Here is a 22,722-nt window from a genome sequence, read left to right on the forward strand (position 1 = left end):
GAGTGCCACTGCATGCCAAAGGAGATGGAAGATGATTTATGGACTTTGTTGTTTATAGGAATAAATGAGGACAGAATTATGCCTAGTTCACCGTGTCCCAAATAATTCCTTGAGGTTATAAAGTTTGTGCAGCACTGTCTTACCGTAGGTTTACGCCAGCATAAAATAAAAGTAACGGGAAGTGAACTACTGAAGCAGAATGCATGGGGAACAAACCAAAGTGTATACTGTTATGGGAGATGAATTTATCTACAACTAAACCATATCAGGAATGAAGAACAAAGTTTTATTCCTGTCTAGTGTTTGGTGCTCCGGTGAAATACTCCTGGGTTGTATTATCGCCACCAAGCGCAGCATTAGGCAAACTCTATCTATACAAATAGAATCCTGCAAAGTTTAGGGTATAAGCAAATGAATCTGAAATTGAAGTAGTTTTTCTTCTTAAAAGGTTGCTACTTGAAGCATCTAACAGCAGTTACCAATAGCGGTCGGTTAATCATAGAAGTCATTCATTGATCTAAAACCAGGCTGCAATACAATAAACAAAAGTGGAATAGTAGACTTTAAGAAACATGGACTCGATTGCTGCCATTCCTGAAAAGAGCTCAGAGACACTATAGACATGAACCTACATGATTGAAGCTGGCAGTAACATCTCATTGGCAAACAAAATAAAGCTGAAAACAAATACGCAAGTCCATTGGTATTGATGTTATTTACTGCATGTCTCCCAAATAAGAACATAGAACTCCACATTTTTAAAGGATGATTCCCAGCCTGTGTAGTCCTCTGAGTCCTGACTGTGATAGAACTTCCAGTCATGAATTTCAGCACGTTCTAGGATCTAAGGCTGTTTTTATCGTTTATTAATTTCACCACAGATCAAAATTTAAAATGGAACACTAATCTGCTTGTTTTAACTCTGGCCAATGTCTTCTTGCAAGGAGTTCTTTTTTTGGCACAGTAACTCTTGCTGTCATAGTTGTGCAATAAGATCAGGTGTGCAAAATCTAGCTGTTGTTTGGGGAAAATGCTACAAAAGTGATTATATGAAGCCACAGTCTCAGTACGTGTGGGACTGGATTCAGTTACAAAATGGAAAAGTCCAACATTTGTAAATAAAGTGCTCTGAAAAGGTTCTGTACTAGGAAGAAAAGCCCTCCAAAACAGATTTCAGTCTACTTGGTCCATGTACCCCTTTCTTTAATATTTCCTTAAAGAGTAATGTTTTTTGTCCTGCAAGACAAGTGCCCGTTGTTCTGATTTTTCTAATGACTGCTAGGTCAGACTAACTATATATTTGCTTAATTAATTTCTCTGACCTTCCCCCCATTTAATACTCAGGATAACAAACTTCCATTTTACCAGCCGTCTGGATGTTAGTCTGAAGCACTTATAATGTCAAAGGCTTTGTATTAATTTAATAAGCAAGTTATTTCTAGCCATTTTTTACAAATATGCCTGGTCAGCATAGACTCGTGATTTGTTTTTTCAGCTCAGTCTGATGTAATTTGTCACATGGATTTAAATTAATGCATGCACATTGACCTATAGGAAGGAGATAGCTACTGTTCCTTGATATATGAGGAAATAATCCGAATTCAGGAAGGATTTCAGATAAATGCATAAATTTCTAAAGTTGGAAAGTTCCTTCCTACTTGTAATCAGCAATGCTTCGATTTTCTTCCTTACCATTCAAAATTAGAGGTGAAGATTGGAAAGAGAATTTCCAGATCTTGTACAGAGACTGTGATGTACAGGATATCCTGTATAACATTCAGCGGAACGCATGAATACTTAGACTGTGTGTTTAAATCTGATCGTATTACTTAGACTTAGGTTAAAAGTCAAAGGCATAGGAATACAGCTCCTAAATCCTTCATAGGAATCTCTGTTTCATTCATTTAAGTCTGAAAGAATCCGAGAACCTAAATGCAGTCAGTCAACTTGGCTTTAATGCTTTACTTCTTATGGCTGCCCCAAGTACGCAGTTAAAGTTAGGCGTGGGTTTAAACGCTTCAGTGAAAATTGCATTTAGAGAAGTGATCTAAAATTAAAATATCTGCCTGACTCTTGCATACTTGGAAATCAAGTTTATTTTGACAACAGGTTAACATAAGACACATCCGAGGCAGCCTACAGCTACATGGATTGTATGATTTAATGCTCTGCCATTTAAAGACAAAGCCCAGAGATGCTGCCTTTCAAATGCTAAGGTTCTGCCAGGACTCTGTTGTCTGCCTGCATGTCAATAAACTGGAGCAGCTGCCATACTACTTCATGGAAAATTATTAAGTCAGCAATTTATTTAGTCTGTATAAAGGTGGTGGGATAAAACACTGTGCTGGTATTGCCATGATGATTATGCTGTTATTATTTTAATTAATATTGAGCAACCTGTACTACAGCCAAGTTCAAGGCACTTCAGAAGTGCACTTCTCATTCTCTGGCCAGAGAACAAAGCCTTCATGACAACAGTAATATAAATAATATTTTCATTCTAGGACTCTACAGAAAATTACTTTTCCTAGAATCTTCCATTCACAGGCAGAGAAAACAGAACCTTGATTATACTGTTTCATCTTACAGGGAGATATGAACTTTTTTGTTTCCCTCTCTGAGAAAGGAAAGATAAGTCAGGCTTGCATCAGAACAGATCCCAGGTCTGAAGATCCCACAGAAGAGAAACTCAATTCCTATCTCCATGCTTCTATAACTCAATGCACTATTACTGGGATACACCCAAACATGTCCTTCCTCACCTTACTGACCTGGGATAAGGGATTATTTCCACTTGTCCATCCCAAACTCTCCATCACTCTCCCCTTCATAGTGACACCCCTGGAGCTTGCCAGCACACTCCTCCTTGTGGTCATTCCCAGACTTACTCCGGGTTATTAAGGGAGAAGTTTCTTAACTCTTTTGACTGAGGTGAAACAACAGAATATTTTTATACCAGAAATTTGGCATCAGGTGAAATTTGGAAAGGATTAAAAAAGAAAGATCACCTGGACACAATACCCTCAATTCAGCGTGTCTGACCACTAACCTCTACCTCTTTCTAGCAGCTGAACTTCATATAAGCACTGGACTCCTTCAGCTCACCTGTGAGACAGCGGGGTTTTTGCTCTAAAGACCTCAGACACATTGCTGTTGAGGTTAGTGGGGCAGAGGCAGGTGACTGCCAGTACCAAGTGATAGTGTCTGACTTGTGGAAAGCCATAAGAATTCGAAGCTGTCGGATCCAGAGAAGAGAGCCATAGCTAACAGCAAACCCATCCCTGGTGCTATGGCATTACACTATGTCATGTTAAATCCTTAATGGGAACAGTCTTCAGAAGCTATTTTAATCAACTAAGAACAGTTGGACCTTTTAGCACATGGTTACCAATGTCTACTTATGTATTTAGAATGCAATTATGGACAAGAAAATAATATTCATTTCCTATTGACCTCTTATCACTCAAGCGAATTAAGACTGCTTCTCGTCTGCATTCACAGTCCCAGCTGCTTCCTGACTGAAAAAGATTCTGTAGGCTTTTTATATCCAGTAGCAATGCAGCAATGCCATATGCAAGGCCAGGGCGTGTGGGGGAGCTGGAATGTCTCCTGCCTCCTGAACTACCAGGCTGCTCCAAGTTCCAGCACAGAGTCATTTCCAGGATGGTGATTCATGAGGTAGGAAAGAACCTAGATTCAGTTTCCTGGCTGAGTTTTTGGGGTTAGAAAAGCAATCTTGCTTCTCAAGCTTAAAAAAAAACCCAAAAAGATGTAGCGGGACAGGAGAGGAAGATGGATTTTAGAGTAACTTTCTATAACAGAACACATCTATGAGACTATTAATTATCCAACAGATGAGGAGTAGAGTAAAAAGTTCAGATGCTGAGTGAAGGAATTTTCCTAAACATACACAAATAGCAAACTATCACACTTGCAACGGAAGAAGCAAAACTTGAAGGAGGAAAAAGTTACTGTGCTTTGAAACGCATCTGACTCCAGTGACTGAAATGTCTTTGTAAATCATTTCAACAACTGATAAACCATATCTGGAATTTAGGGCAACACATGAGAACTCCCTAAAATTAGAAAGGAATGGAGGGGAGTCCCTACAGCATAACGGGCCGATACAAACACCAGAGTGGTGTGTAGTAAGGACGTCCTAATTTTCTTAAAAACAGATCTGCATTCGTTCCTAACCACTGCACTTACGTTGTCATTTGATGGACAGATATGCACAGCCTAGCTACACCGCACTGTTAGATTGCTAATACACATTCAAGGTTATATTTATTAGAAACCTGGCAAATGCTTTAATTAGTATTCACTGCAGCAGGTCACCAAGGGGAAAAAAACCCACAACAATGTGGCATTCAGGAAACTACTTCACAAGCTTACTCAGAAGTTTTAAGCTGGGAAAAAGCAGCCTATCCGGACTGAAGACTTCAGTGAAGACTTGTCACTTTGAACTATACCTTCAGTAGATGTCAAAGGAATAATTTGAACACCATTTTTTTGTGGTCAAGCTTAGATTTTTTACACTGCTACAATAATATGTAAATACTTCCTACTAAAAATTGCATATGAATAGAATTGGTGATGTCAAATATAAGATAATTGCTGGCACTTCTTTTTCAAAGTCAAAACTCTGCTTGGACTTCCCATTGAGTAAATGAGATTTTTATTAGTTGGCAGAGAAGGGGAGGTGATACCAAGGGGAAGTTGGCTTGGGAACGCAGCGTTCCAGTTAGAGCATCCTTTCTGGCACAAAGGCTTTCCTCAGAGAGAAAGACAGGTTTTCTGAGACTGCTCAGCCCTCGCACCTGGTTTTGTGAAGATCTCGGAAGACGTCATGTTGGTGCCCTTCAGACAGACGGACCCACCCAGCCATGCACAAAACCCGCTATCTTGCTCAATACACAGTCAGTATTGAGTCACTCTGTGCCACTTGAAAATAAAAACAAAACATTTGAGGGGGAGGAGGGCTTAAGTTTATGCTCATCATGTCACTGCATACTATGGAAAATGCCAAGCGCAGGCAGTCAACCTATATGGCCCACTGGTTTCACGTGAGTGTCTTGGAAGCACAAACTTTACTCAGGCTGAATATCACATGGAGTCTCTCTCTCCTCCGACCTGACTGACCAGATGTCCATGTGAATACTGTTGCCCTTTATTTTCCGGCTCGTGGGGGACATTTGCCAAAAAGATGACGAGGTTTGTCAGGCATTTATATTTTGGTTAGCCCAAAAGTTCTGGGTTAGAGTGACGCAGTCAGAAGTTTCTAGCTGCCCACAGTCTGCCTGGTTGAAGTCAATGCAGTTTTTATGAGGCATTTCATTATTGAAAGAATTTCTCTAGAAATCAACCTGCCCACTGCCAGTCCAATGTTTACAGAACTAATTTAGTTCAAGGGTGCCTGCAGTCAAGTAAACACAAGTCAAACATTACTCTCTGTTACGAAAAAGTCATTTGAAGACAGGTAGTGTGAAGATCATATTTTAACATGCCCAGAGAGCACTATTTTCTAGCTCAGTGCTATATATCTCACTGCTTTTGAATGGTTTGCAGTTGCAATGTTCATTTGAGCCAGGAAAGATGCTATAGGCAGCTCTGCCATATGAGCCTCGTTATTTGCTCAGGATATCACTACAGGAGTGCTGACCTTGGTAACATTACATGCATCAGGCTGTGAGAAGCCTCTCCAACCTCCTTCCTACACTCCATCTTCTTTAGCAACCAGTTAATATATGTCTTTCCTACTTTAGGGTTTGGTGTCCTCATAAGAACTAAATTTTATGGCAGTCTCAAACTACCTTTCATTGCTGCTCCCTCACCTCAAAAGCTGTGAGCGCAGTTTGTTTTGTCATGTAAATGGATGGAGTTGCTTGAGTAAATTTCAATTTGCAAACTTCAATTTGCAGAGCGTGCTTGAATGGAAAGCACAGCCCTGTCAGGCACTGATCCGACTCACAGACTGTGGGGCAGCGTTGGAGCATTCTGTTATTTAAAGAAGCTGCCTTGTATCTTTGCTTAATACGTTACTCTTAGTTCATAATTACTTTCAACTTATTTAGAACAACAGAAGAGATCATAGGATTTTATTTGCCTTCCTTTAGATGTATTCACCCAAATTCTGCTGAAATTCAGACCTGTTCCTCCCCGTTCCAGGTGGCTCAAACAGTCCTGCTCCAAATAGCCAGCTTGAAGCAGAGCCAGGCTCCTTGCCTTGTCCTGCCAAAGAGAATCCCTGTGGTCTGTGTTAGCTCCCACCGCGCAACGTGAGCATCTCACACACCTTTACCACCCAGGCTGTACGCATGCAGAAATCTCATTTTTATGTCAATGCAGAACAAAAAAAAACACCTAAAGGAAAATGATCAAGTTTCCAAGAGGAAACCATTTTCTCTCAGTCACAGCAACCAGATAATTCCTTGTGTTAATCTGCAGAGACAGAGGAGTTCACAGGCTGCGTTATTTCTGTGAGTCGGGTAATGTCAGAAACACTACAAAACTGGTGAAAACCAGTTGCTCTTGTTCACCTTCTAAGAGAAGATCCATGCTGAACTACGATGGAGCCAAAGGCTCTTTCTGCCCCTTCACTCTTTGCCTCCTCCATCCAAATCCCTTTTTTAAGAAACCTGACTGTTGCAGGCACAAGAGGAGGAGTAGCTGAGTAGCTTCTGAACCCAGCACTGATGGAATAACACCAGGTAGAACTGCAGCTGAGCGACAGAAGAGCAAGTGCTGCTTTGGAGCTGAATGTTCTGTCCTTCCAGATGTTCCTGGGTTTAGCTGTAGCATATTGAACCTGTGGAAGATCTGGAGTCATTCCTTACCATAGGACAAGAATCATCTAGAAGACCTTGTAGGGAAAACAATCCAAGGGGAAGGAGAGAACACTTAGTCCAAAAAACAATTTCAGATCTGCGTTTGCACATATATGAAAATTCACCTGAGAAAAAGGCAAGCTCTGTATTGAGATATGACTACAGCCCTGTTGGCTCCTATCCTAACATAAATCTTAATGTAAAAGTACACCAAAAAAGGTAAGAAAATTTAGTTAATCCTAATAGCATCCTCATATCTTGCTCCCTGCATAGTTGTAAAGATTGTTGGCTGGATGCTTTGTAGTGATTTATGCGTCTGGAGAGATGATGTTCAAAGGTAATTCTGTGTTTCAGGACACTGATCTGGGGATGTAATTTCTAATGCTAGATGTGTACTTGTTTCTGGCCCAAAGTCAAGTGTTCTGCAAGGCAGCCAGCCTTCATTGCCTGCATTTGCAATTAACGAAACCCCTGAGAGCATAGACGTTAAAAGAACCTGTGACAATAAATAAAAAACTACCAGTCAGGGGGCAGGCAGAGACCCACTGGGACACATCTCACCTTATTATTCATAGGACTGAGCCGTTTGAGCTTAGTTTTCTTTCATGCATGAAAAGCTTTTGAGGAATCTCATTATTGTACTGAATATGTAAACATAAAGAGATGGAGTTAAGCTAGAAGCAAAGATACTTTTAAAAGTATTAGAGCTATATTAAAGCTATAAATAGGGATTGAAGCTGAAATTGGATCAGACCTTTAATATTTACTCTTTTGTTAATGGGGAGTTTCCAGGAGTCAGCCTGAAAGTGTCAGCAATCAAAGAAATAAGACCATAGGGTCAGACGAGCTGTCCGTACAGCCCAGTATTGTCTTCAGTAGAGTCAAGAGGAAATGCTTATTAGGGATATCACGTAAGCCTGGCCACATTTGGCAGTTCATCCTCAAAAAATATCTACAACTGTGGTATTGGGGGCATTATGGGGAAGACCTCTGCTTAGTGCTTTCAGCATCTATTCCTGTGGTCCACAACTCATCCAACCCCTTTTGATCCTGCTGGTACCACCTCCAGTCTCCTGTGGCAACAACTTTCCAAAAGTCACTGCTTGCTCAATAAAGAAGTGCTTTTGTCTCTTTCAAGCCGATTTCCTACTAGTTCCACTGAACACCCCCAAGTTTCCCTGTTTTGGAAACCAGTGAACTTTTTTAGTTAGAAGGAAACTGTTCTGCCAAACATATTTTTTCCTCAGCCACCTTTTCCCCGAGACTGAAGCATCCCATCTTCTTCAGGCACTTGTAAATCATCCCCTTTGACCATTTCAGTTGTTCTAAACAGAACTCCCTAATAGAAGGTATTTGCTCCTCAGCAATGATCTGCTTTCAAACTAGAATGATTCTAGCCCACCAGAAACCAAAACAATAAACCAAATAATAGCTAGGAGGGGAAAACCAGCATTTAAACTTGGGACATTTGAGCACATTCAGAAGTTAGTGCGATCCCTGCAAGAGAGAAAACAAACCTTTCAAACTGCTGAGTTGGTTCAGGCAAGCTCTTGTCGCTCTCCGTACATTAGGTTCGCTTAAAAATGTTCCTTGAGGCTAATAGCGCATTAATAAGGTATTGTCTGTATAGGATTGTCGGGTACTGTGCCAGAAACACAGACTTTTATAAATTGAACATGTACAAAGGTTCTGGCAATCTGATTCCCAATGACCCACTGACAAGGTACTGATCTAGCTGAAGACGTGGAGAATGTAATTGCACACAATTTTTTAATCAACGATGACACTTCTAATAATCTGCTGCAGCAACAAAGAGAAAAACATCAGTCTGTAATACATGGCTGGAATCAAAGCTTCTTTCAGTAAACTCCTAATTAAAGAGTGGCTCTGACTACAAGTTTTATAGAATAGTCAATGAACTTCCAGCTGAGGAAAAGACCTCTCTTCATGTAATGAAATGGTTGCACATGTACTTAGAGCACAATCACAAAAAAACATGTAGAAACACAGACAAAATTCAGGCTTTGGGTGGTACTTGGTAATACCATCAATATAGATTGGGATGAGAGGGAAGGAGGGAATGGAAAGGCATTAACCACCCCCAAAATCCAAAGCACAAACAAAGCTACGGCCAAAGCCATCGCTAGCACAGATCGAGCCTGATTCAGGGATGCTGTGTTACTGTCTAGCTTGCAGCAGCCTCCCAGGGTATGGGTGCCCAAAGACTGCAGGTTTGGGGTGATCCAGGGAACACACCCCACAAAAGAGAGCAGGGTAAGAGCCATTAGGTGACTTTTCACCACTTGGACAGACTTCAATGCCAGACTGTGCTGGTGGTCATTTTATCAGTATTCTAAAGCCCATTCAGAAAGTGGCCAATTACTTTACCATTCCCAGAGATCATTTTTGACTGTTCTTTGTCTTTGATTAAACACAAACTGCATTTTGCACCCATCTCTCTGGCACTCCTCATAAATATATTTCTGCAACTAGAAGATACTCCAAGTTTACAAGTTTGCTTTGTCATCCATCTATGTAACCACATCATGGCATAATGATCTGTCACAGAGGTCAAGCGAGTTTAATACCATTTGCATGGGCTGTTCTTTGCCAGTCAGCCTCAATGCCAAAATCTAGCATTGGACACTTTTGATTTACTAGTACAGATAAAGCCCACACGTCCTGTGAAGGACAAGAGACAGAGACCATGAACTTCCGGGCCGTAGAGTCAGGATCTTAACTGATCCTCGCTCTTCTGAGCAATGGGCCATTTATCCTTCCACCCAGCCTCACTTGGTGACACACAGAATTTGGAGGCCGCTATGTTTGTTAACTACCCGCAGAGCTGGAAACTGGAGTTCAATTACCCTCAAATTTCTTATCAGGATCCTTCATGCCTGCCAGTGCTGTCATGGAAATGTAATGCATGTCCTGCCTCAAGGTTTTTGTTCATTTGTAATAAAAATCATCTGGCCTCTCTCTGAAGGAAAATGCAATCCATCCCGACTGGGAGACAGCTGAAAATATAGTTTATCTGGATGCCAAATGGATCCACATCAGAAAGAATCCTTTATGCACTACTCACGTGCAGAACTGTACAGAAAGGGGAGGAGGTGTCTGAAAACGGGAAGATTGTTTGGTTGGTCACATTGATTCCAGATGGTGCTCCAGGCTCTCAATCTCTGAAACTCGGCCAATTTTCATTCTCCCAGTTCTTATAGCAGTAAGAAAACACTCTGTTCTCTTGAGAAAAGAAAACAGGGGAAAAACTAGTAATGATATTTCTACTTTTCCTGTTGGCAAATTATAAGCAAAAAGAACTAACGTGCTGCAACAATGCTGGTTTTCCAGCAGGAGAGGACGAGGAACAGCGAGCTTCTCTGGAGGTCTCACACAGCACAAAGCACTGCTCCCTGAAACAATCCTGACCCAAACTCATTCCAGATCACCTGGGGCCCCTAAGTTTTCATTTCAGACCTTCATAAATACTTTTTTCCTCCAGTTCCTTATACCTGTGACAAGAGATAAACCTGTTTAGGAGGGTAGGTTTTACCAATGTTTTTTAAGGGCATTTCATCCTTACCCAACAACATTTCTGGGCTTTGGGACTGTTCCTTCCATACGCCCATTTTTGCCCAGTGACCTGGCAACAGATGCCGAGCAGTATATAACATCGAGTCCTGCTTTGCCGTCAAATCCATACTCCTCCACAGGAGCCCCGCTGCACCCCATGGCTTATTCAGTCAGCCTTTAAGACTCCTTTGCAAATTTTTTTCAGTTTAAGATGGGGTGTAGTTCAGCTGGCATCACACTTCTGATTAGATCACCATGAAGAAGGAGAGAAATATCATGGGACATTACACGCATCAGCACAAGCTACAAACTTCCATCCTTACTGTCGCCCACAGAAAAAAACCCAAACACAAACAGCATCTTTGATGGGACCCCAGTGCAAAACCTGTTATCATTTTGTTTTGAACCAAACCACACTCCAGGCTTTAAGCTTTGTTTTGGCTTATGTTTATTTCATCAAATCCCTCTCCCCACAAATTTCTGTGAGAAGCGTGTATTTTAAAAGCTTCTGAATTAGTTATCAATATCGATTGATGAGAACTTGCATGCACAAAACCTACATCTTCTACTATAGCAAAGCTACCTGTAATTATTTTGTTTGTTTTCTGTTTTGCCTCTGACGTATTAAATTAATACCCCTTTGATGAGGAGTTTCCTTCACTAGTAAGAACTTCTTATTATTAAATAAGCAATTATAAGTGAAGCAGGGCTATGGGATTTCTTCACATCAATGTTTGTGGCACTTCTACAGTGTCACCCAGGTATTTTGATAAGCATTTATCCCAAATACTTTTCCTTAAATGTCAGTGTTGATACAGTCTCAGTCTTATCCAGGCATATGTAGTTTTTCAAAATTAAAGGGCAAAAGATGTCTCTGACATGGATCCTGAAACTTAGAGAACACTGGATGTTTCCACCATAAGGTAGGTGCTCATGTAAAAAGGAGTATAGAGTGCACCATTTGTTTTTGAAAAAGAGAAAAAAAGAATAAAAAATCTTCAGAGCAGGAGTGGAAAAAAATTATGGCTTTCTTTTTTTCCTCCCTGTCAGCTTTGCTGCAGTGAAAAATTTCCACATAGCTTTGCTTATGGTTCTCCTGGCTAACAGCCACAGCTTAATTTATAAAATAACTGACAGGACCAACAGGCATGTTTGTCTCTTCCATAGAATTTAAACAGCAGAGAGTTTAAACAGCAGATACTCCATTAAAATGAGTTCATATCGTATCTATTCAGACCTTACAAGTCTTGGCTGAAAAGCCAAATCCATTTGTTTCCCTAAGACTTCTTTATGTTTGCCACTCACCACGATGAAAGGGGATGCACATATTGTGCATCGTAGCACCGAGTGATAAGAAAAGCAGTTTCAGACTCCTTATCGAAATGGGTATTGAATGAAGGATAGTCCTGCAGCAGACAAACGCTCCTTTCCAAGCCCATCTAAACTCTGCATATCAGAGGTGTGGCTTTGCATTTTCCTGGCATCATCTATTAGAGGATTCCAGGACCTAGTGAATCCATGTTTCCAACAGCCCCCCATGTGGACATGAATACCACAAGGAGGAGAGGTTGAATCATGTTATAAAAATCACTGCAGCTCTCACACTCAGCCCAGAGTGAAAACACAAACAGGGGACCAAAGAAATGTCCCCACAGCTGGCACAAGGGACACAGGTCTCCTTTTCCCAGGGCTGAGCCGGGCTGTTGCTTACACACAGCTCAGAGCTGCCCAGCTGAGGACACTACTGGGGAGATGCAGCAAAAAAACCTCATCTAGGGTCCAAGGGAGCGCTGAATGTCCTTTTTTCTCTTGCTCCCCTATGGATTGGAAAGCAGCAGGTACAAAGACAACATTACAACTTCAGCCCAGGATTCCCTCCTCCTGTTTAACTAGTCTACATTGCTCAAGTCCGAGCACTTCCCACCACTGTGCCCAGGAGCCAACAATTCATAGGGTCATCACAGATTCTACCCCACCCTAACTAATGGTAGTCACCATTTCCAGTCTTTCTCTGAAAAAGGTTCCTGAGTGTTCTCAGGCTCTCCCTTTAGCCTGAGATCCCTTAGTTTAATCAAGGATTATCCACACAAGCTTAACTCTGGGAGACTGGAGGTGTTTTTCTCTCCAGAATCCAGCTGTCCATCAGTCGGCTGAATAGCTCTAAACAGCAACTTGCTCCCAAGAACAACACCCTTTTTTTCATTTGTTAACAAGTAATACCACGTGCTCCTCAAGTAAGAAATTATTATTCAATTCAGGATGCTCTCAAATTATAAGCAGCCCACAGTTATTTTAAGTGTATGTTGCATCTTTTTCTCAAGGAAGATTAATGTTGTTCTTGCCACAGGGTTATGTAAGAAGGGAACATTTGTGCAACAGCAATTTTTAACACTTCCTCCAGATTGATTTATGTGTTTATTTGTTTTCAACTTTTTGGGAACTTATAAATGATCTCTTAGGCCTTCAGAGGGAATACTGACATCTAGCAATTTATTACTGGCTAAAAGCAAATGTGTTAGGGAAGATTATCTATCTCTTGACCGTAACCGAGTGGCTAGATTGAGAAAATGAGTTTGCATAAACTAAACTGAGCACAAAGATTTAAAGTCAAACATAAAGCAAAGAAAAGAAAAAAGCCAAAAGAAAACCCCGAAGATTAATGTTAAACCTGCCTGCCTGCTACAGGGACATAGGAGAAATCATGCTCATAGGAAGCCAGAGTTATTGAAATAAAGTATTGATTTTCTGCTGAAAGATCTGTAAGTATAAAAAGACAATTAATTTTTAAATGAAGGTACTGGTCATATTATTGCTCTCTCGATATAGAAAGAAGCTCATCTGTCTATATCCATCTACAACATTTGACTCTGCTCAGAGGCAATGAGTTTTTAATCGAAACGAGATTGTTAAGAATATTAGAGTATGATGGAGCGTCTGGACTCCTCTGTTATAGATTTGAACTTTGAATTGAAGGTGAGTTCGTTTGACACACAAAAATACATCCCTGAAGCAGCACTTCACCTTCGTTCCCGGCCATTCACCTCCACTCCCTCCCCTGGAGTAAAACCGTGTTCTGCTTAGTTGCCTCACTCGAGATTCAGGGGCATCTTTGGCTTGTTCTTCTCTCCAGCTTTCACATCCTATCTCTTAAAGTTCCTTTCCATATCAACACCTCAGAGTAACCATTCCTACAGGCATCCTGAAAACAATCAGGCAGGCTCTTACCACCTAACAGCTTTCATTAGGACAACCTCCTCTCCCCAACTTTGACAAACGCTTTACCCAACCACTGCTCCAAACAGTACTGCAGACATCAGCTCCTGCCCCTTCCTTCGGAGCTTCCCACAGACACATGCGATCCACCTTCTCTTTCAAGGGCCACAGCAGCCTCTCCTCAGCTCTTCCTACCATCTCCATTACTGAAAGACCAATCCACACTTCCCTTTGGCCTTTGTTCTCGCATCTATCACTTGGTTAGCACCCAAATCCCCTTCAGAAATAAAGATAAGCCCTGAAGAGGCTATCTGCAAAGTGAACCTCACTGTCCCCTGGTACTCAGACTGGTGGGTCTTCAGCCATTACTTGTCTCACCACGCACTCACCAAGACAAATACTATCTTTTCTTCACACTTAGATTGCAATTTCTGTGGAACAGTTGTGTCATTTTGATCCATGCTCACGGAAACCTCTGCATGGTGTTATAGCTACAGTCCACAGCAAAGTCCTAACGACCACGTAGCAATGAACAAAAGTAAGGTTTCAAGCAGTCATTCTATGAGGTGGTGAGTGATGCCACTGAGCAGGAGTCAGGGCTGTCCACTGTGGTTACTGGTATCACATATGTTTGAACGCCAGGCCTAGCCCCTCCTTCCCTGGCCTAATTAGGGCTGTAAGCATGGGAATTCATCAGACATCAAGTTCCCCAAGAAGAGAAACAAGTTTTCTTAACCTTACATCTGACTGTGGTGGTGGTGGGGCAGAGTTTGAGGAGCATTACTGAAGTGTGGTCTGGGCTCTGGGCCATAAGAAGCTTCAGAGAGTTAACAAAATCGAGTGGGAAATGGGTTTGTCACCCAGCAAGTTTTAAGAGTTTGTTTCGTTGAAATTATTTTGTGTGCATGCAAGAAAGGATATCCCCCCAAATCAGACTGAAAGAAATCCAAATAATGAAGTTTTTTAGTCATTCAGTTCAATCAAATAGTTTTGTTTAAGCAACTGAAATGTTTCACTTCAATTCTGGCCTTTTTTTGAAAAAAATAATATAACTAAAGATACAGACTGGTGAGCATTATCAATTCAGAACTGGTCAATCGTTCACTGAGTATTAAAAATGGGGGGTTCACTTGTTTAAGAAGATATAAAGCTGTAGTGCCTTTGGGCTCAAATATTGCTCCTTATATCATAAATGTTCTTCTAGGGAATGTCTGATAAATAAACCCATCTTGCACATATGACTGTACCCGATTGCCTCAGGCTGTCACTGGAGTGATTCCCAACTGCTTAATGAATCTGTAACGCCCACATCCTGCGTGATGAGCAATTGTGAATTATTTTTTTCCAGAACACACCGGTGAGGAGAACTGCTTCCAGGTCTGGGTGGACGTGAACCTGAGTGGAACCTGAACGCCATTAAAGCCACACTGACGAGCAAAACTTTTAAAATATGACTACAGTCAGGATTTTAACTCCACAATGCTGCTATGCCAGGAGGTGACAGGATTCCTACCCAGGTCTGGAAGGTAGGGATCTGCTTGCATATATGAAATCACAGTTTCCCATCCCTCCCCTCCCCGCACATCTGTTATTTTGGGAAAGGAGTGCAGAAGGAAAAAAATATTTTGGAATATATCCGATGGGTTGAAATGAGTGCAAACATGATTAACCAGCAGAGGAACTGGTATGGTTTAGACCAGCTCTCTATAATATCTGATGTATATTATCACCTTATATTTAAAGTGACAGTGCCATTGTCAGGGTTGGAAATAAACCCCATGTATTTTAAAAGTATCTTGTATAGGTAAGAATGATTGTGAAATTCTGCCACATCAATGAGCACAAGTGTTTTATAGTCTGTAACAGAGCTGGTAGAGTAAAGAGGATGCCAACATATCTCTGTCTGCATGTGTACATAAGATCATAAAAAAATTAATCTATCCTCTCTTCTGTGCCAATCCCTCATGGAGAGAGCACTGGGAAACGCAAAACAAAGAGCAGAGTGCAGACCAAATGCTCAGGACAAATCCTTCACTGAGGTACCCAAGTTCTTTCTCCTCAGTCCAGGGTCCCGGACCGTTGTTGCACATGACTGCCAGGCTTCCCGACTGCATGAATGGTCAGACAAGAACGAGATGGAGGGACCAGGACATCAAAACTAGATGATACTGACCCCATGAAGAGACGAAACTGCTGCCTGGTCCTGGGCTTTTGCAATTCATAGGGAGCCAAGTGCAGAGCATCAGTTTTGGTACTGAATTACACTTCCCACGGCAAGTCAGCACAGCTCCATCCCTGGGGGGTTGCAGCCGCAGAGGCAGCAATTTCTTAAATGCCATTACTATTACTACTTGCCGCTGTCTGACCACCAGGCTCCCAAATTGCACCCACAGAATGAAATATGGCTCTGAGCTTCTGAAAAAGCTTTGGGCTGGTTTCAGGCTACCAGGGTTTCTGCTGGTCCTGCCTAGATGCAGAGAAGCACGCAGTCCTACAGCCCTCTCTAAGAGGCTCTCCCTGTGGTGCCCATCTATTCTCAGAGCCAGCAGAGGGGGAGAGATTGTACTGAAGCACCGGAGCATTTACAGAAGAGTACATATTCACAAAACTGCTAAACTGCTTAATAATCTGAACCAGGGACTGCTCTTCTTCATCCGTTGGCTTTGTTTAAACCTAATTTTGTTTTCAACAAATCAGAAGAAATTAAAAAATATTATTCTACAGCTGGGTTCTGACAAGCTGGAAAAAAAGTAATTTGCTACAATTCAGCTATTCAGAGAAAACTTGACCATTCAAGCATGACCCTTTATAATTGTTTCTGCTAATCTTTTCCCCCCGACACATATACACATATGTTATCAACGTCGCCTGTGCTGGTAAATAACAGCAAAGCGTCCAGCCAACCAATTTGTAGCAGAATGAGAGTTGGTTTTAAGAGCACTGGTGCATTTCACAAGCCAAACTGGGACCTGCAAAACTGTTCTGGTAACATACAGACAGCACATCCCCCTGTGGCTAAGATAGATGGTAGGGTGTGCAGGCAGGGCTTCTTCCAGCATGGACCAACTCTGCTTCAGCCTGCAAGAACACTTCCGTACTCCCTGTAAGCCTGGCTGTGTCACTGGGCACCAAGGAAATCATAGGAACACAGAATCACCAGGTTGGAAGGGACCTACTGGGCCATCGAGTCCAACCATTCCTAACACTCCCTAAACCATGACCCTCAGCACTTCATCCACCCATCCCTTAAACGCCTCCAGGGAAGGTGACTCAACCACCTCCCTGGGCAGCCTCTGCCAGTGCCCAATGACCCCTTCCATGAAAAATTTTTTCCTGATGTCCAGCCTGAACCTCCCCTGGCGGAGCTTCAGGCCATCCCCCCTTGTCCTCTCCCCTGTCACTTCGGAGAACAGCCCAGCTCCCTCCTCTCCACAACCTCCTTTCAGGTAGTTGTAGAGAGCAATAAGGTCTCCCCTCAGCCTCCTCTTCTCCAGGCTAAACAACCCCAGCTCTCTCAGCCGCTCCTCGGCAGACTTGTTCTCCAGCCCCTCACCAGCTTCGTTGCTCTTCTCTGGACACACTCCAGAGCCTCAACATCCTTCTTGTGGTGAGGGGCCCAGAACTGAACACAGTATTCAAGGTGTGGTCTCACCAGTGCCGAGAACAGAGTGAGAATAACCTCCATGGACCTGCTGGTCACGCCGTTTCTGATACAAGCCAAGACGTCATTGGCCTTCTTGGCCACCTGGGCACATTGCTGGCTCATGTTCAGTTGGCTGTCAACCAACACCCCCGGGTCCTTCTCCTCCAGGCAGTTTTCTAGCCAGACTTCTCCTAGTCTGTAGCACTGCATAGGGTGAAATGAAAGCAGAGCTTGAGGCACGGGCCAAGGAATAGGAAAATAAGCAGAACAAGTTTAGCTATTACAGAGATGGAATACAAGTACCTGGCAGACAGTCAGGAGGGGCTTGTAGTTGCTGTACCCTCACTCGTGTGTAAGCACATCATTGCCGTGGAGTAGCCACAGCTGTCTGGGAGATGCAAGGCATGTTGTATATCCACATGGGAACAAGCTCGTTCCCTCCCTGCGTACTTGTGTATCCACCGGCAGATTCCTACCTGCAGCAGTGCTGAAAGGTTCTTAGGAAACAATAAACAAACTGCACAATCGCTGGACTTTCTCAGGAGGAACCAGCCCCTGTGAACATATGCAAATAACTGGTTTTAAATCTTGCTGGTCCACAGATGCCTGATCTAAAACAGCTGTATGTTTCAGCAATAGTAAATGAATCTGGAGACAATAGCCTCCGACAGAACCCCATTCCAGCACCTACATCTGTCCTGTGCCAATAACTGTTTCTGCACGGCCAAGTCTCCTGAAATGCAATTGCGATAACTAACAGCGCAGAACACTACTAAATGCCTTCCGACACTTAATCCGGCAATGCTGCAACTCAGATGAGCATGAGCATTATATGCTGGTGCAGCTCCGACAAGGTGGATCTGCAGAGGAGGCTTCCTCTTCTGACAACACTGGTGCACAGACAGGTCCAAGTGAGCTGTCAAGCCGTGAGCAAGGAGAGCAATTCGGAAAGCCAGGCCTGTCTGGCCAGCACCAAGGAATACATCCTCCAGCGCTAATGACTTAATACCGAACAGTAGTCACAGCATAGAAACGTTATCAAGTTTATGGGGAAAGCGGAAGGAGAGAAGACATGGTTTATAAAACCTCAAGGATACAGCTTTTTTGAACAAAAATTTATACCCTCACTGAAAATGCTGACTTTTTTAGTCAAAACCGATCAAACTAAACCTGAAACTCTTAGACTCCACCTGTCACTGTAATTTCCTGTGTAATTTACAGCTCAGATGCCATATGCTTTCACTCTGGATAAAACTTTCTGCCTGCCATATCCTTCCCATAACATGTCTTTCTATTCCAGTACGGGCAAGGGCTGCACCATAGCTTGGGTGTTTCATAGGAAACATTGCCCATCCACAGTCCCATGGGCAGAAGCAAGCAAAAGGATGCAGCATTCAAGCAACTCTCATGGGATTGTGTGATGCCATTATGAAGAGGAAAATCTCCAGGGGACGGAACTCGATGTCTCGGTTCATTTTCCAAGTAAACAATTCATCTTTTAGAAGAAAGTACATTTGATTGACAATGCAGTTTTTCATCGAAGTATCAGGTAGTCCTGATATTCTGCAGGAGGTAACTTAGTGTGGAATTAGACTGGATATTAGGAAAAATTTCTTCACTGAAAGCATTGTCAAGCATTGGAATAGGCTGCCCAGGGAAGTGGTTGAGCCACCATCTCTGGAGGTATTTAAAAGATGTGTAGATATAGCACTTAGAGACATGGTTTAGTGGTGGAGTTAGCAGTGCCAGGTTAAGGGTTAGGGTCAGTGGTCTTAAAGGTCTTTTCCAACCTAAACAATCTATGATCCTATGAATAGCACCACATGGTACAACAGCCAGAATGTCAGGAGGGAAAAATTAAATCCATCCTTCTTGCACCTTCACTACTTCAGGAAGGACTGGGCTACATTAGTAGTTTTGTCAACACTTTTTTTTTTTTCCTGCTCTACAAAAATCATAAGTAACCACACTTAATACTCAGCCTTGCTAACAAAGTCTTGACTCTTATTCACCAAATGGAATTATAAACTGCAACACAAGTTATCTTAGCTAGTGAAATAGGGTGGTAATAGAATCTTCTGGGAATAGTAACCTTCTGATCAGGCCAGGTAAGCATTATAAGTCTAAACCCATTCCTCGGGAATTTCATGAGCCCAAACTTGCTAGTCCAGCCTAAGGATCTGTTTGTTAAATACAGACCATGTCTGCTTGGTTTCCTTAATTGTGTCATCAGCTTCTCTTTAATCTCCCTGCTGCAGCACTCGCTGTCACAGTAATTTCTGTGCTTTCAGGAAATTAAAAGAATCTGCTGTCCTTGCTCTTCAAATAGAGTGCCCAGCTGATTTATAATTGCCTTGTAGGATCTAGGAGGCAGTGAGACTGCTAAACAACTTGAAAAGGAGTAAGTTATGAGACAGAGAAGGAATTGTGAACTTCTATTATAAACGGTACTCAAGTTCACCCTGAGAAACATTCTCAGGGTGCAACAGTTCAGGAGTCACGGAGACACCCACTCGGAGCTGGCACAATATGATGTTGCAAGAACACAATGCTCCAGCCAGACGTGATCTGCTACTGGAATTCCACAGCCAGCAGCATCAGCTCACTGGAAATGTAACCAGGCAAACTTGGCTGTGTAGATAAAATCCGTACCTGGGATTTCCTCATTGCATTAATGTAGTTACAGAGAGCAACTGGACTGTTTTATACTCAAGTGTCACCCAGTTTTCCCTATGGTTCAATATCTTCTCTTTCCCACCTCCTCTCTTCTCCAACTGAAGCATGGATTGGTTCTCAGATTGATTACTGCATTTGATGTGAATGACTTCTTTGTTGTTTGCTTTAAAGGGTGATTCCATATTCCTGCTTTTTTTTATACTAGTAACCCTCAACACTTCTACCTCTTACCTTAAGCAAAGGTGGGCATCAGGAAAAGTTTCCCACACGCCTGGGCAGTTCCTCTCCTTCAGCATCATCAGACAAAACAATTTGTGTTAGGAGATAATGAACTATCCAGAGGCAAACTTGCAGAGGCAGAAGGGAGTCAATCTCTGCTGATCTCATTTTGGTTAAGGTGATGAGGTCAGAAGAGACCTTCAGCTATGCAGTTATCTGCATCGAATAAGATAATCCTTGTACTAATCACATAATCATCTGTACCTCTGCGGGTGATAAAACATCCACTTAAAAATGACATTGCTCCTAAAAAAATCTTCTACTGCCTGGAGAACCTATGAATATCAGAGATTAAATGTTATGGAAAATAAGTATGCATAATTTTCACTTTGCTTTGTGCCAGGGAGAGACAGGGAATGTTTGGACAGAGAGGAAAATTGGGATAGAAACAGTCTGCTGTGCCATTTGTCTGCTCTTTCAGGCTAGGAGAGGAGAGGAAATATTTTATGACTGGGAAATGCTGAGACAAGAACAGTGTCTGTACTTCTTTTAAGAGACGATGTAACAAGTGGAGAGCAACCATTCACCACGGCTCTGCTTTTCTTTGTTAACATCATTTTATTTTCTAATATTTTAGCAAGAAGCATTCATGGACTAAATGAAGTTGAAGATTCTCCTGTCCACAGATCTCAGTTACTATGAGATTTCCAAGCAGGTTTATTTCCCTACAAGAATATATCACAGAGGTTTTCTGTTTCCAGTTTACCCCCGAAATCCCCCATGTTCAGGAGCAGCAATCACTTGTGTCTGACACAATGTTTGTTTTGCAGGTGGTTGATGATGTTAGGAGTAACTATAAACCCAGATGAAGAGCGGCATAAGCAATGGAGGGACCAACCCCAGAGCCTGTGTACGTTGATGTGGACAAGGGACTGACGTTAGCATGTTTCGTCTTCCTCTGCCTCTTCTTGATTGTGATGATTATTCGCTGTGCAAAAGTCATCATGGACCCTTATAGTGCCATCCCTACGTCTACATGGGAGGAGCAGCATCTAGATGACTGACTTCACTAGACAGAGCCATAAAATGCAGTGATCCAGGAGGCCTTTTCCTATTCGGAAGGCCAACACACAGAACCATTTTCAGATATGCAGGGCAATGGCAATATCTTTAAGAGCACACAGTGCAAATGATTCTTGCTCAGCGGATCACAATATCAGCGAGCCATTCTGGCAGCACAGTTTAATACTATGCAGCAACCCTTATATTACTGAAAACAGTTATCATTGTAACTTGAGTAGCACAAGACCTTTCCATATAACTCATGCTCTAGCACAGTTTGTCCTCCCTTCAATATCTCCCACAAATCCAGGGTAACCATCAGAATTCAGAGAAGCAACAAAAACATTTAGTCTTTCCTGGAAATAGATTGCTTCAAGTACCTTCTGCAGTTATTGTATTTGTGTTTTGAAAAAAGACTGAGATTTTATAATGTTGTATCCCTGAGCATCACTAAGTAGAGGAGCCAAAGGATCCCTGGTTAAGTAGGGTTACAGGAGCAGTTTTATTCTCCACTCACTTCTTGGTTCTGTACATACACTCCTCACCAGGCTGCAGTCATATTTTCAGTGATTAGGATACAGAAACACTCAGATGACAGTTCCCAAGGGGGTCATAGACTATTGTTGACCCTGTACCATCATCTCACTCTATCCTGCTCATGCAAACATGGCATTTTATCCTCAGCTGTGAGTCCATGGATCAGCCAGATATGTCAGACCACCTATGATGAGATTGGTGGGCATCAGAAGTCCATGGAGCAAAGTTTGGACACTCCTGGTTTTAACTACATAGAACTTGTTGTGATTTTCAAAGAGCGATTCCACATGCAACTTCATCAGTCTTTTGTTTCAGGAACACCTCAGTGGGATGACGCACAAACAGAATGACAAAGACAGTAAACAAGGAGATGTTGCTCCTAGCTTTGTCAATCAGACAGACTTCTCAGTGTCACAGTTACAGTATCACACAATAATATGCATTCTACCTCCGCGAAATTCAGCACCTTTAAAAGAAGAACTTTTCCACATATTTGTAAGGTGAATACCTGTACATTTCCTTCTTGCAATTCATTAAGACAGCCATTATGCAAGAAGGCATAAGTGAACAGGGAAGCTTTAGAAATTTATCATTTACTTTTTGAAGAGTAGGATTTGAGAGATTCTGATGTCCTCTGTCCCCCAAATTCTAAGCTTTGCTCACAGCTGCCTTCCCCCCCCCGACCTATTTAGCTTAAGGGATTGCAAGGAATTGCCAAAGCAATCAGAAGTAGGTACTGGAACCACAACAAACATCATGAGTAGACAAGAATTAAAAGCACAAATCTGCAAGAAGCATGTTTCATTTTTCCTCCTCTTCCTCACCATCCTACCCGACACATAGGTTCTTGCCATAAGGCAATGCACAATGAGTGAGAAAGGTGGAGCCAAGGAATCGGGATGTTAATTTTGCAGGTTACAATCCTCGGCTCAGACAGATTCATTTGATGATCACACAAGTCACTTCTGTACA

General features: G+C 42.2%; 1 protein-coding gene across 2 annotated transcripts in view; it reads left to right on the forward strand.

Annotated features, from left to right (window-relative positions):
* The window catches only part of CTXND1 (cortexin domain containing 1), a 36,441-nt gene extending 14,016 nt beyond the window's left edge, over positions 1-22,425 (forward strand). For both annotated transcript variants that reach the window (XM_054078213.1, XM_054078215.1), the window contains exons 2-3: positions 14,962-15,139; positions 20,982-22,425. In XM_054078213.1, the coding sequence (XP_053934188.1) occupies positions 21,036-21,215 (180 nt within the window). In that variant the 5' untranslated portion in view covers positions 14,962-15,139; positions 20,982-21,035 and the 3' untranslated portion in view covers positions 21,216-22,425. The remainder of the gene's footprint in view (positions 1-14,961; positions 15,140-20,981) is intronic.
* The last annotated feature ends 297 nt before the right edge of the window (positions 22,426-22,722 follow it).

The sequence above is a fragment of the Cuculus canorus genome, chromosome 12, assembly GCF_017976375.1.
Source record: "Cuculus canorus isolate bCucCan1 chromosome 12, bCucCan1.pri, whole genome shotgun sequence".
Lineage (NCBI taxonomy): Eukaryota > Metazoa > Chordata > Aves > Cuculiformes > Cuculidae > Cuculus > Cuculus canorus.